The following is a 14,739-nucleotide window of genomic DNA, read 5'->3' on the forward strand; positions in this document are numbered from 1 at the left end:
CTACTACTGATCATCACTGTTAATTAAGGTAAAGAAAAAAACATCAAATACTCTCATCTCCCAACTGACTCCCAGGCCAACAGTAAGATAGGGGAAGGCCAGCCACTCAGCAGCCCTGTCACCTGGAACTAGAGCTAGACGGGCTCAAATCTCCATGTCCTAAGATACAGTGTATTAATAGAAAATTTGAGGTATGGGAATGGCCAATGATTGCCATTGAAAAGATAGAAAGATAGTTTGTTACAGTTCCCAAGAGAAGGGGATATGCCACATGTTGGGGCGGGGGGCACACTAAGGAAGCACCAGGGTCAGTCAGGAGGCTGAGGAAGCTATGGGCAAGGGCCTTTATTGTGGTTTCTATGGGAAGGAACAGGTGAGGCAGGGTGAACAGGCTGGGGATTGGCTTGTTCGAATAATTTTAGCAGGCTCTGGGATACAGGGGCTGTGCCTAGTTGTCTGGTACCTGTCCCTGATGTGGTTAGGGCAGGTGGAGTGTGAGAGCCTGACACAGGAGGTGGGTTGCAGTGTGGACTCTGGACTGGTTGGTTTGTTATTTGAAAAGCACTCATGGGCAAGTTGTTTACTCTCTCTAGGAATTGTCTAACCCTAGGAGGTAGAGTCCCACTAGAGACCAGATCCCCAAATGTCAAAACATCAGAATACAGAAAATATAAGACATGGTTGATAGTCTCCAGCTAGAGGATTTCTGGCCACTCTGAGTTGGGGAACGCATACAGACGTACCCATAAGCTAGAGAGAAGTATCCAAAAGCTAATTTAGCTGTAAACAAGGGTGATGGTTACAAATGCCCTGTAAGAGGAGCCCTCGTATGTGGAGGAAAAACAAAACAAAAACCAAAAACAATGACACCTGGAAGAGTAAATGTAACTCTCTGGGCCTACATTATCTGGGTTCCCTTAAAAGACTTGTCACAAGTTAGTGCTTCACAAGAGAGAACAGAAAACTTAGTGTCCATCAAGCATTATAGGGTAAAGTTGCAACTTTTTCTCTTAAATCCAATTCATTAGCAAGCTACGGACTGTACTCTAGTGTATACAGTTCTCTCCCCCCTCCCACTCCTTCTTTCCCACAAACACATAGCAATAGTTTGCATAAATGTGAGCTCAGCTATCAGACAACACCCATCCATCCCCCTAACACACACCATATCACACATCTCAAGAGTCTGCTTAGTGGGTCCAAGTTGACATGGCTGAAATGAGCCTTTTTATTTTTCTCAAAAGCTACAGTAAGAAACACATCGCACAAAGTAAAGTTAGACCTGCCTCTTTGACCTCATAAGACTCCTTAATACCAGAAGCCGTATTTTCAAGCCCAACTGTGCTGTCTCTTCAAGAAATGTTTTCTTCATAGTCCCAGTAAAATCAAAGACCACATATCTCAAGTTGCAGCAAACACTTTATTCTCCTCATTAATGGCTCAAAACTGTTGGAAGCCAAAGCCTGAAGAAGTCTTATGGCAATGAATGTGAATTTTTTCAAAGAGAAGAAAGAAATTGCAAGAGGCTATGTTTCTGTTGACCATATTTCTGAGTATTTTTCTTTGGCAAAGTCCTCAGCCAAACTTGAATAAATTAGACACAGTGGCGATAGAAGTAAAAGAAGTAATCTGTAAAGAATATCCCTGCAAAATAAGGATCCGTTGAACAGTCCGCTAAATCCTGTCAGAACAGAGAAGAAAAAAGGAATGATTAATGTGAGAATTAGTTAAAGTAATTGATGGATTAATTGATTTAATTTCTTTCTCCCTGGAAAGAAAAAGGCAAAAAAGAAGAAAGAAAGAGAGAGAGAGAGAGAGAGAGAAAGAAAGAGAGAGAGAGAGAGAAAGAGAGAAAGAAAAAGAAAAGAAAAGCAAGCAAGCTTACCGGTGCAGCTACACGGAAATGGTACATGCTGTCAAAGAATGGGGCCACAGCGAGGCCCCAAATGTGCTGATAGCCCTAAATAATGAATGAAAGAGAGATCCATTTCATAACCACATGTTACACTCCGTGGGAAAGACTATAGTCTGAGAAAGCATTTCTTTGACTCCTCTAGGAAAGGTATCTGTGGCGACAGCATTTGAGAGGAGTTGCTAAAGCAGTCTGCAGCCTCTGAAGGACACCTGGAAGACGCTGAGCAAAGCCCTGTGATTCAGGTCAGCCAGCGAGGAGAAACCCTGACGGGCAGCTCATGGCTCCCCTCTCATGTAGGGAACAGAGGCTGTGCCACAATTCTAGACACACTTCTTCAGGAACGGGGACGGAATGCCCAGGGGCTGGAAACCATTACCTGTGTCATCTCTTGGGAGACTTCTTGGCGGCTTTGTATCCCTTTGGCTCCCCTTTTGCCATGGAAACATATATTTCCAAGGGTGAATTTGCACTGGAAGACTATCAATGGCTCTGTTGTGCTTCGAAAGACAAAGAAAGAAAGAGCAAAGGGAAAGCAGTTACCAGCTATGCTAAACTACACCTTGATAAAAGGGGGTACCAGTGGGAACGTAACTGGGACACCATTTGGTTACATGTAGGCATGTTATTACACAAAGCTCATCAATGCCAATATGCCTGTTCACATCTCCTTATTACAGAAAGAAACTCAGTCTCGGATGATTACTGTGATAGACAATGTTCGTGTTCCCCTCCCCCAAATTCATACGCTAAAATCCTAACCTCCAGTGTGATGTGTTCGGAGGTAGAGCCTATGGGAAGTGATTAGGTCTTGAGCGTGGAGCCCTCATGAGTGCGATCACTGCTCTTCCAAAAGGACCTCAGAGAGCTCTCTTGCTCCTTTGCCAGGTAGACACAGCGACCGGCCTTCTATGAAACAGGAGGCAGACCCTCACCAGACACCAAATCTGCCGGAGCCTCCATATGGGGCTTCCCAACCCCCAGAACGGGGGAAAGTAAATGTTTGTTAAGGCACTCAGGCTATGGTGGTTTTGTTACGGCAGCCTGAACCCATCAAAACAACCTGAGGGAGCATATGACAGTCTCTAAGACCTAATCTCATCACTGAAATCACCCCAGCAGCAGAAGTTCTTATCACCATAGATCTTAAAATAACTTTTGGGGGCACCTGGGTGGTTCGGGCAATTAAGTATCTGACTCTTGGTTTCGGCTCAGGTCATGGTCTCAGGGTCATGAGATCAAGCTCCATGCTCAGCAAGGAGACTGCTTGAGATTCTCTCTCTCCCTCTCCCTCTGCTCCTCCCCCTGCTCGTGCTCTCAAATAAATAAATAAATAAATAAATAAATAAATAAATAAAATCAGTTTTGGAGATATCCCTTCTCTTTTCACTGGCAAATGAATTTGCATCTACTTGAAGTTTCCAGGATTTCGGATTCTACAAACCCCTGATCTGAGTACATACTGTTCGAAGCAACAAGGTAAACAAACAGGAAGGGATGTGGGGCTGAGTCCTGTTAGAATTTACCTACCGTCACAGCTATCAGAGTGGAAGGCCTGCCAGAAAGAATGATTCTCCTCTGGAGGTTAACCCATTAATTATTACCAAGAGGATGAGATCCATCTGTCTTTGGAAGTGATCTTTTTGCTCAAGTGGGACAACCTACAATCTCAGTTGAGTATGTGTGTTATTTTTAAGTCACCCATATTAGGAAAATGGTTCTTAAACTAAAAAGCCTGATTCAGTGGCTCAAGATGGTCTTCTGCCACTTCAGGAGATACACCATTTTGGCTTATTTCCTTCCATCGAAGCTAGGAATGAATGACGAAAGGCTATTCCAGGCTACTCAGGGAGTGCAGAAGATAGTTCATTTAGCTCTTGCTCTGTGTGAAATGTGATGCGTTCTGAGTCACAAAATATTTGCTGCTTGAAACAAAACTTTCCAAGGCAAGCAGTTGGGTCCAGTGTCATCAACTCACTGTAGAAGCAAAGTTGATGAGAGAAAGAGTCTGAAGCCTGAGTGAAACAGAGGACGGGGCAGAGCAGTGGGAAATGGATGGAGGAGGAAGGAGAGAGCTGGGGAAGCAGAGGATGAGAGCGGAGGACAGAGGAAAGGGAAGGTGAGAGGAAACGTGGAGGGGGCAGAAAAGGAGAGACGACAATCTAGAGAGACACACACACACACAAAAACATCTATCTCCCTGGTGAGTAGCTCACTGCATAATTTGAGTGAAGTGGGTCAAAGTCTTAAAGTACCGTAATTATTTTAAATAGTTGGTAAGAATAGATTAAATTAGAGCTTTGTGATTTTGAAGGAAAGGTAGTCATAATAAAAGCTACCATTTATGAAGCACCTACTATGTGCCAGGAAGGGGCAATATTCTTACATCTCTCATTTCATCAGGAAGGCAGGAAAGTGATGGTTTAAAGGATGGGCTGAGTTTGAAACCCAGCTCCATGGCTTACTAGCTGTGGCTTTCGGGACAAGTGTGTTTGACCTCTCCAAACCTAAGTGTTCCCATCTGAGAAATATAAACTAGAAAGGAAAAACCAAACTCGAGGGTTACTGTGAGGATTATATGACCCACTATTAAGGTGGAGAGTGTCTGGCATATGCTCTGTGCTCAGCAAATGGTAGTTACTAATTTCACTACTATTAACAGTGATTCCCACAGCAGCTCTATTTCTTATGGTATTATTTCAAACTCATTTTATAGATAAAAACAGCTCAGAGAGGATAAGTGGTTTCTCCAAAAGGTTATAGAATTAGTTAAGTGGCAGCGACAAAATCTGGACCCTGGTCTGCCCGACTCTAAACTCTGACTCCTTGAACTCCTCTGGGGAAGGGGGTGGTGCCTGCGTTAGCACTGCTGACAGGAGCTCACAAAAATGGGCAGCTCCCTGCCCAGGGGGTTATGCTATTCCTCTTGCCTCCACCCCAATTCGAAGGGACACAGGGGCAGTCTGCAGCTTGTGAGCATCAAACCCAAGGGCACTCCCATTTTACAGGTGTGAGTGTGAAGCCCACAGTCTTTCCATTCCACTTAGGGAGGCTGGAAGACCCCAACCTTCATTTTGAGGATTCCTCCCCCAAGCTGGCCCACCTCTCAACCCAAACAGCAGCAGTTGACACGGACTGGTAACTTCCCACCCTCCAACTTACTGATCAAATTGGGAGGTAAGTTCAGACTTGCTATTCAGATAGTGACAGAGCAGAATTATTTTCTACAGTTATGCACTTACTTGATTTCCAGAGAGAATTTGACATTGGTAGGTGTGTGCTTATTAACAGGAATATTGTAATTGTAATTTCCAGCGCTGATTATGGGGAAAAAAGTAAAACCACAAATCAAAATACACAGGAAAGGCTTCAAAAGGCTTTTGTTACTCATCATATACTAGGTAAGCTGTGAAATATTCTATAGCAAACACAGAGAATCAAATTTAGCACGGTAGAGCTCTATGTTTTTCAGAGACGTACCTGTCAAATTTCAAAGTGATCTCTTTTAGGGCTTAATATACAAACTACACCACAAAGATTTATGGTGTGTTAGAACACACAGACAAAATGATGGAAAGCCAAATCCCAGGCCAAATGCATAACACCGAGTGCACAGGAAACGACTCTGGTCCCCGTTAAGGAGACACAGATTTCAGGAGACCAATGAGGCAAAGACCTCAAACCAACAATCCCTCTGGAAAGGAGGACTGAAAATAATGAATAACAGCTTCTCTACCCTGAATCACTCCCTTTTAGGCAACATTAGCAGGAAATACCACACACTTTCAGAACTTGAATCTACTAACATTATGATGGTCCTAAACCCCATTCTGTGATGGAGAAAACTATAGCACAGAAGTACATCCACAGACACTCCTCCCCCATGCTCCCTGGAAGGGAACTACCTGGGACAAAGGGGTGCTTCCTGGGATTCCTCCTGTAATGAACACTCCAGCAGAAAAGCAGAGTGTATCTAACACAGATCCTTATGACCTGGCCACACCTTGAATTATATGGAGAAACAACTTAAAACCAGATACATTGGAAGAAGAGCTCTCGTCACTTTAGATTCTCTTTAATCAATCCTAAAGTAAGTTGTTAAAAATAATAAAGCAGAAGTAAAAGGAATTGATCTCAATTGGGATCAGAAGAGCCTTGTTCTACGGGAAGAAGCTGAGAGAAATGGAATTCACTTCCTACCATGTACCTCCTGGCATCTGCATGCTTCACGGCAACCCAACTCAGTAGCCTCGTCTCAGAGATGAGAAATGGACACTCAGGGGAAATAAACACCTTGTTGAAGTTCCGGAATTTGAAACGAATCATCCCACTCTACTTCATTATGTCACCCTAGCACAGTAATTAATGTCTGTCTCCGACTTGTTTAAGCTCACTGAAGCTCAGGTTCCTTAACGGCAGAGTGGGGATCAACCAGCCTCAGGGATTTGGGGAGAATTCCATGCGATAATGAATGTCAAAGCCATAAACAAGTCATAAAGCACCATACAGTTTATTTTTAAAGCTCAGGGTCATCAACTTGAAGTCTAAGTTACATCAGGTTGCAAAAGAAATCAGGCTGAGAATCCCAAGGATTTGAGACATCAGTTCAAAGTACAGGGTCTTGCCTTTCACTTAGCAGTCACCCCATAAATATTTATCGGAGAAAGAAAAATAAGTCCCAATTTTTAATGCCTTCAACTTGCATATTGTGCCAGCTGAAGCTACTTGTAGTCTGTGCTTAGATTCTAAAGGCATCGTTACCTGATGGCGCATAATAGATATGGAGGTTGCTGATAACTTTTACAATATCTGGATCTTTCCCCTCCTAACTGAAAAAGCCAAGACAAGCTTTATTATTTAGCAATTAAAATAATCCTATTCCTTGTTATTAAAATGTATAAATGTCAGCTCATTCATTACTTGGAGCCATCAGTAACAATGTCTTTCTTGTCGATACAATTAACCAGCAGCCCTGTGCCTATGGTACGTGTCCCCAGAGAGTCAGCCACAGAGCTGCCCCCTAAGCTTTTTGCTTTGGACTTACCCATTAAAACGGGAGGCTGGAATCATTGGAGCCATGGTTTATTGACATTTGCTAATACCAACCATTTTATGATTCCCTCATCTACCATGTAACAAATGTGTTTTCACTTAAGGAACAATGTAAGCACACATTGATTTTTACCATGTACTTTTAGCTTTCATTCCAGCCTCAGAAACCCAGAGCCCTGAGTAAATTCCAGAAACAATCGGGGTAGAATGGGGAGGCTTACCCACCTGCACTGGAGGCCTCTGCCACAATACCGATGATCTATTACTTGCTGGATTTCCATGATTTGAATAGAACTAATGGTTGTATCAATCCCTGAATTGAGAAGAAATAGAGAAAGTAAACTCTTCTGCAGAGGAGAGTACTGTGCTTCAGCAATGTCTCCAAATTACCAAAAGTGAAAGAAGGGTTTCCTAGGTAAATACGGTTCTGTTCGCATTCAAATGGAAAACGAGGGAGAGGGAAAGGGAGAAGGCTTTTGTTTTTGTTGTTACAGTAAATTTTAAGAAAACTCATAAAAGTCCACGTTCCAGTAGGCAGCCCCATAACATCCAAAAAAATTTCTGGACCCTGGAAGTCCTACTAAATTGACATTTATTGAAAATGGAGGGTGCAATGTGAAATGCTATCTGGCCAAGAAAGAAAGCTTTAAAAAACTTAGAAAACAGAAAACAAGCTAAAAGTACAGTCAGAATCCAAGAAGGTAGGAAGTTCAAAAAAATTATTCAAATCCATGGAGATCAACCTCCACTTGTCTAGTAGTGAGCGACCGTCTCTAACGGCTCCTTAATGGTTAGACTGACATCGATTATAAAAATGTAATCCCCATGAGTGTTCAGGGCAGGTTGCATCCTTTGTCCCCGGTCCTCACTCCTGTAATGCTTTTACAGCCTGTTGCTTCTCTGCCCAGCTCCCCGAAGTCAAAGAATAGTCACTTAGATGTAAACTTACAGTCACTCCCCCAGTCAGGGCTGGTTAGCGCATCTCTTGCCAGGAATGACAAGCTTCTGTCTTCTGAAGAGGAAAAAAAAGTCTGTCAAACTTCAAATCTTGGTCAGGATGAGAAGAAACCCAGTATGTGCCCCTCTGTCTCTGTCAGTTGAATGTTTCCACACCCTTTCTCTCTCCTACCTTTCGACCCATCCAATGCCTACCGCATTTCTTATGGATCTAGTATGTTCTCACCTTCCTCCAAGAAGCCATCTGTTTTGGGCTGAACTGTGTTCCCCAAACTCTTGCGTTGAAGCCCTAACCTCTCAGAATATGACTGTATTTGGAGATAGGGCCTCTCAAGAGGCAATTAAGTTAAAATGAAGCTGTTATTCTGGGCCCTAATCCAATCTGGCTGGTGTCCCTCCCTCTAAGAAGAGATTAGGACACTGGAGACACCAAGGACGGGCAGAGAGGAAAGACCTTGCAAGGACACAGCACAGAGGTGGCCATCTGTGAGTCCAGGAGGGAGGCCTCAGAAGAAACCAGACCTGCTAACACCCTGATTTTGGACTTCCGGCCTCCGGAACGATGAGAAAATAAATTTTGTTGTTGGAGTTGCCCAGTCTGTGGTACTTTGTTATAGTGGCCCTTGCAGATCACACAGCCCACTCCGTTCTGATGTCACGGCATTACTGCCGAACCATCCAGGTGGTGATCAGTTAGTGATTTGTCACCACATCAAAAGCATGTCATCTCTGTTTTATTACTTAACTTGTATGTATTTTGCCCTTTCTTAACAACTCCAGAATAGGGAACCTCTATTAAAATTCTCTGATTCCTCTGTAATTCCTAGCATAATGTGATCCACACAGGAAAAAAGAGAGGTGCGGGGGAGTGGGGGAGGGGGAGGGAGTGGAGCTGGCTTGTGCAGAAGGAAGCGGGGGAGTGGTTTTGCCCTGTCATAGCCAAAAAGGCATTTTAAAAGCAGTTTTGGAAAGGTAACTATTCAGAGGATTGTTGTTAAGGTTTGGGGGGAAAAAACATCTTCTTAAAGTGAATGGTTGAAGGCAATCATTTAGTGGGTTACTAAACAAGTCTTTAAAAAGAATTTTGAATCTTTTTTAATTTGCTGATTTTTTTCCTCAAGTATATGTACTGTTCATTGTATTCCTTCATTTGCATTAAATAATGTTTATATTTTTCAACATAGTTTGGGGCCAAACACAAAGACAGTAACCTCATTTAACAAGAGACATAAGTTAATACAAGGTGTGCTGCTTGCATAGGAAGCAAAGAGGGGTGAGAGCTAAAACAAGTTTCTATTTAAGTTTCTGTGTGGAATTTCAGGAAAGCAAACGCTAGAGTGCACGTTACTTGGGCGCCATCACTCCTAAGTAAATCTGCCCTGGTTAGTACTTCCTACACTAGGCACACGGGCTTGTTTACCTGCCCACAAAACTGACTGTGAGCTTCCAGAAGCCTGCGAGCATCTTGTGCACCTTGCCGTCGCCCCAGGCAAGGCAATCCTAGGCTCTCTGCAGGTGCTCAACAAATATTTGTGGGAGGACGGAAGGAAGAGGGGCAGGGAAGGAAGAAGGAGAGTCAATCATATATCCTCCAGAAACACGTTTCCTCTTACACACTCAAAGGGGAAATTGCCAGCAGATGGGTGCAGAGGGGATGCTGGGAATGGACATGGGAGCCTGAGCTCCTTCATCCTGCTGGCAAAGGGGAGTGAGGCAGAATTTGAAGGAGAGGCAGGTTTCCTGAGCATCTTGCCTAACATGAGCCTTTTCATTAAAAAGAAATGAATCTTGACACATGAGGATTTTCTAGAAAATTGAATATATATTTCCCTTTAGATATAAATATATGTGCTGTCCAAAAGGCCTCTAGATTTCTTGGATTCCAGCTATTCCAGTAATAATTGTCAAGCACGTGTCCCCTGCTATGAGTTTTGCTTATGATTGCTTCCACAGAAGGATATGAATTTATACGGCAAATGAAACATAAAAAGAAGGGGAAACCAGAACTTCTCCATCCTGTCTGTTTTCATCCTTTACCTTTTTTCCCCCTACTTTCCCACTGAATTTGCAGGAACAGGGCTCATTATAAATTTTGGCAACAGGATTACAGAGTTGCCTCATTTTCACAGAAGCATGTTTCCAGGTTCCTGGAGACATAGAATCCTATGATAGGATTTAGTGTCTGATGGGATAACGGTAGTTTTAAAAACAGTAATAAGAAGGTAAAGTTGAGAGATAATCTTGCAGATTAGAATTATGAAAATGGCTTTTCAGATGCAGGATTGGAAATAAATTTTAAATCTCCTATAGAACATCTCCAATTTGTCACTTCTCTGAGGCAAGACTATTCAATTCTGAAAGGCTAATTATTGGAAAACCATAAATTCTCCTGTAGTCAAACAGGGGTGGCTCTCATTTTATAAATGCCTTCCAGTAATATTCACTATAAACTTAATATACACTCCCAGTGGTTTTTCACTGTGAAGCTGGAGATAGATTTCTCAATCAGCAGAAAAGATCTCCCAATAAACTAAATTAGAAACTTCTGGAGAGGAGAGATTTAAGATGGTGTCCAACCAAAGCATATCCTGTTGTGGTAGAATGTGTATATAGCATTACTTATAAAATTGTGCTGTATGGCTGAGTTCCAAAACAGCATCTTGGATACCTTTTTCTTTCCTGATTGAACCAGACTCATGCCAAGAAAAAGTCAATGAGCCCAACCAATTGATGACTGTGTCCTTTAACACAGGGAGCCAGTTTTTTTCCGCCATTTGCTCTTCTCAGAGTTCTGATCTCCAAATAAGCATGAATTCTCATAGCCTTTTAGTTTTGTGAGATTTTTAAATCTTCACCAAAATTCTTAACATCTGTAGAATTCCATAGATATTCTCCTCATAAGCTCTTTACTTTTTCATATCTAACTCTGTCTATTTTTATTGGTTCCATAGATTAAAATCTAATCTATCACACTCAGTTGGCTCCTCAGAGTGGAAGCTCAATATTCCAAAATACCCACTCTCCACCTCTTGATTAGTCTTACCCAAACCTTTTATATTAAGTGGGGAGAGGGAATAACCTTTCTGAAAGACGTTTTATACAATCAGCTTGGGCCTAAAAGAAAAATAATGGCTTGCACTCAGCATATCATAAAAATGCTGATTTCCCTTCCCTTATTTTACTAGTGGTCTTACTCCTTAGGAAAGAAGCTCATAAGTGTGTTCTGGGGCTTAGTAAACTGCTAGATATTACTCTTCATCCTAGAGAGTTGTTCCAACTTTTTTTTTTTCTTAACCCTTGAATTTCTTTTTTAAACTTTTATCCTTTAATTTTTTTTTTAAAGATTCTATTTATTTGTCAGAGAAAGAGAGCGAACACAAGCAGGGGGATGGCAGGCAGAGGGAGAAGCAGGCTCCCTGCTCAGGGAGCCTGACGTATGACTCAATCCCAGGACCCTGGGATCATGACCTGAGCCGAAGGCAGAAGCTCAACAGACTGAGCCACCCAGGCATCCCTATTCTTTAATTTTTAATTAGTTGTTAATGCCTCAGAAACATCTGTTGAAAGAGTTTGCCTGGCTTTCTTTGCTTTCAGATTTGGGAACCCCAGGGCCATACAGTGCCCAGGACAGAGGGGAAGGATGGACCAGCAGCAGAAGAGAAGAGGCTTTCTTTACACCCCCAGAAACACCCCACATCAGGGACATCTCAGTGGCAATAGGCAAACTTGGGGGAGGGGAATGCCAAAGGGACTTTCTAGAACCACAGAGTGAATACTTTCAGCTTCCTCTAGAGTTGATCCCTGGTACATGTGCACACAGTGCCAACTAAATGGAGGCACAATGGTAGATGGGCAGAAACCCAGGACAGGAAGACAGGGGACTCAGGTTCCTGTTCCAACTTTGCTAGTAACTTACTGCAGAACCTTAAGCAAGGTCCTGGGCCTCCATTTCATCAGCTGGAAAATGGGTGAGCTGGTATCAATCAGAGGTTTTCCTGACCCGATCCTTGGAAACCCAGGTGATTGCATAAAGTGGTCAGTGGTATCTGCGCACTTGAAAAGTAACAACTCTCCCACGGATTTGTACTATTCTTCAAATGTTGCTGTAGGACTAACAAAAATAATTTGACTAAAACTTAACTGAGTTTAAAGTAACATTCTCCTTTTATGTATTTTCTCAGTCAAATAATTGTAAAAAGAATAATGAATTAATAGGAGATTCTACAGGTCAAAAATTTAGGTACCACTGGTGTGCTGCTCTCGGACATTCTACAACACTCTAAATCCCCAAAAGTTTGCAGGTTTCTAGAAGGTGACAGTGAAGAGAACACGTAAATCCTTTCTATCTTTCTCCAGCTAAAAAACGGAAGAGGGAACAATTCTGCCCATGTATCAGGGAGCCTGGTAAGACAGGACTTACATTTCACTTTTAGCCAGAGAAGCTGGTGACTGTGCCTAGGAGGACACAGCCAGGCACTGTGGAGCAGCCCTTCTTTCTCTAGGAGTCTCTTCAGTGTCCCCCACACTTAGGCAATGTAAGACATGCAGGCACCCAGTGTCCCAGAGAGGAGAGCAATAAACCTTCATCCAGTTTGATAAGGATGCTGTGCCCTCCATGTGAAGAGCTGGTTGCTACAGGAAGGAGTTTGCTCAAGGGGTCAAGAACATTTTTGAAAATGAAGATTGGATCAGTCCATGACCTCTTCCTGTGCAGGATCCATGGTTACACATCTCTCATAGGTGGGATGGTCTCTTCTGAGGACTGCTCTCAGAAAAGGCCACAGAGTACACCCAAGGTGGACTCCCAAGGTAGGAGAAGGGTTTACAGCCACAAGGGTTCATGTGCTTTTGCAAGAGATGAAGGCTTTCGGGGATTTTTTTTTTTTAAACAGCACTGGACTTTTCCATATTTGAAACTACGGAGAATATGATGACAGAAACACGTTCATTTCTTCACGGTGAAGCTTTATCTTTGCCCTATAGTGATGCATCTGTTCCCAAGTTCAATCAAAAGTAGTTTTCATGAGAAAAACAGTGCGAGCATTGCCTCCTACAGGTGCAGGGAAAAACTCTCTATGCCTCACTCCTCACTGGGAAGAAAGGAGATAACAGTGCCTATCTTTTAGGCTTGTGGGGATGGAATGGTTTATTCATGTAGATACCTTACGGCTGTGCATTTGTATATAGTAATAGCTCATTATATGATGATGATGATGATGGCGGTGGTGATGGTGATGATGATGATGATGATGATTCGTAAAAGTTATTCAACTCTAGGTTATGCAATAATATCAAGAGGAAAAAGAAATCACACTGTTGACCCCAAACTTCAACCAATGACCATATTGTATGTGTCAGTCATTTGGACTGCTCAAAAATATTCTAGTTCATCTTCTTCTAGGCATACGTTAGGTCTGCACTTTATCAACTGTTTTTAAATGAGACATGACCAATGTCACTCGCTTTAGCCAATAAAATGTAAGCAGAAGTGACACGTGCTACACCTAGGTGGGAGCATTAAGAGCCGTGTTCTCTTACCACTGCTACAGAGATTGTAGAAATACAGACTGAGATGGAGTCTCCATTAGTTAGGTTCTAAAGGATATGATGAGTGAGAGCCCTCTTTTGATCCACATTTGACATAGAGAGAGAGACAAAAATAAATTTTTGCCACATGCCACTGTTATTTGGAAGCTGTTGTTGCCACAGCATCGTGATAGATAAGCCATGCTAATATGTATGTATTGCTATTATTGTCATCATTATTCTATAGACTTGTGGATGTGCAGAAGGTTCCCAAAAACAATAATGAATTAGTATACATTTGGATTACATTACAGAGATAATTATACATTTGGATTACATTACAGAGATAATTATAGTTTTAACCCTTGATCAAGCCTCCATAATTTTTTTAACATGAAAAATCTGCTTCTTAAAAAAATTCTGTGTGTGTGTGTCCCTAGGAGGAAGAAGCAGATATTCTGACAGTGGTTGTGATTTTCAGACTTGCAGCTTATCCTGAACTCATTAGAGTTCCAAAGCCTTTTACATTTTGCCCTACTTGGTTTGGGCAGAAAGCCCAGATTCGACATCATTTTATAAGTTCTGAGTGAGCCAGAAAATCTACCCAACCACTCAGGATTACTTTACATGTTCTACTATTACTAATGTTGTTGGCAATGGACAAATGACACAAATGAGATCTTTTCACTTACTCAGCCATAATTTCATCCCTGGGCAGGGAACTCAATATTATAAGGGGACTTGTGTTTTTAAAGAGCTTGCCACCCCAAAGAGAAGAGTAGAACCATTGTCTGGAACCATGAACAGATTAGGCAAGTAGATATTTGCAAAGAAAAACACGTCAGGTTTCAGAGTCCTAGATGCTTCTCTTTGAACATCCTTTACCTGTCCCCGGCCTCTGATGGGTTTCCTCCTCCTGAGACCACCTTCGTGCAGGACTGGAGGGGACTCTTCTCTTTCCCTGGATGGGGCAGCAGTAAGTCTCCTGACAGGGCAGGATCTCACAGAAAGTGATTTCTGGTACTCGGAAGGAGGACGGTGTGGTCACCAGGGACGTATTGGGTGCTGCAGAGCATTGGGCAGAGGGGAGGGAAGCGACAAGTTTCACCTGAGAGGCTGGTTCTTTTGTCGACAATTCACAGGAAACATGGGGCTGGGTTTGAGAGCGAGGAATGTGAAAATCTTAAACCTTACCTGTGAGAGAGGCTGTGGGCGGCAGGGCCGGTTCCCCAGAGCTTGTGATATTGCTGGTGGAAGAAAACAAAGTGATTACCGAAGGAGGCCTTCAAGAA

General features: G+C 42.6%; 1 protein-coding gene across 7 annotated transcripts in view; it reads right to left on the reverse strand.

The window, feature by feature from the left end:
* Positions 1-1,542: 1,542 nt before the first annotated feature.
* MYRFL (myelin regulatory factor like) overlaps positions 1,543-14,739 on the reverse strand; it is a 113,353-nt gene continuing 100,156 nt past the window's right edge. For 6 of the 7 annotated variants that reach the window (XM_073900669.1, XM_073900667.1, XM_073900664.1 and 3 more), the window contains 8 exons: positions 14,642-14,694; positions 14,333-14,512; positions 7,914-7,976; positions 7,190-7,277; positions 5,155-5,229; positions 2,292-2,412; positions 1,886-1,960; positions 1,543-1,681 (listed from right to left, as the gene is read on the reverse strand). In XM_073900669.1, coding sequence (XP_073756770.1) covers positions 1,595-1,681; positions 1,886-1,960; positions 2,292-2,412; positions 5,155-5,229; positions 7,190-7,277; positions 7,914-7,976; positions 14,333-14,512; positions 14,642-14,694 — 742 coding nt within the window. In that variant the 3' untranslated portion in view covers positions 1,543-1,594. The remainder of the gene's footprint in view (positions 1,682-1,885; positions 1,961-2,291; positions 2,413-5,154; positions 5,230-7,189; positions 7,278-7,913; positions 7,977-14,332; positions 14,513-14,641; positions 14,695-14,739) is intronic. The other variant, XM_073900666.1, reaches the window with a different exon arrangement.

Source organism: Callorhinus ursinus, unplaced genomic scaffold (assembly GCF_003265705.2).
Source record: "Callorhinus ursinus isolate GAN/ISIS: 27379988/994484 unplaced genomic scaffold, GSC_fseal_2.0 scaffold14, whole genome shotgun sequence".
NCBI lineage: Eukaryota > Metazoa > Chordata > Mammalia > Carnivora > Otariidae > Callorhinus > Callorhinus ursinus.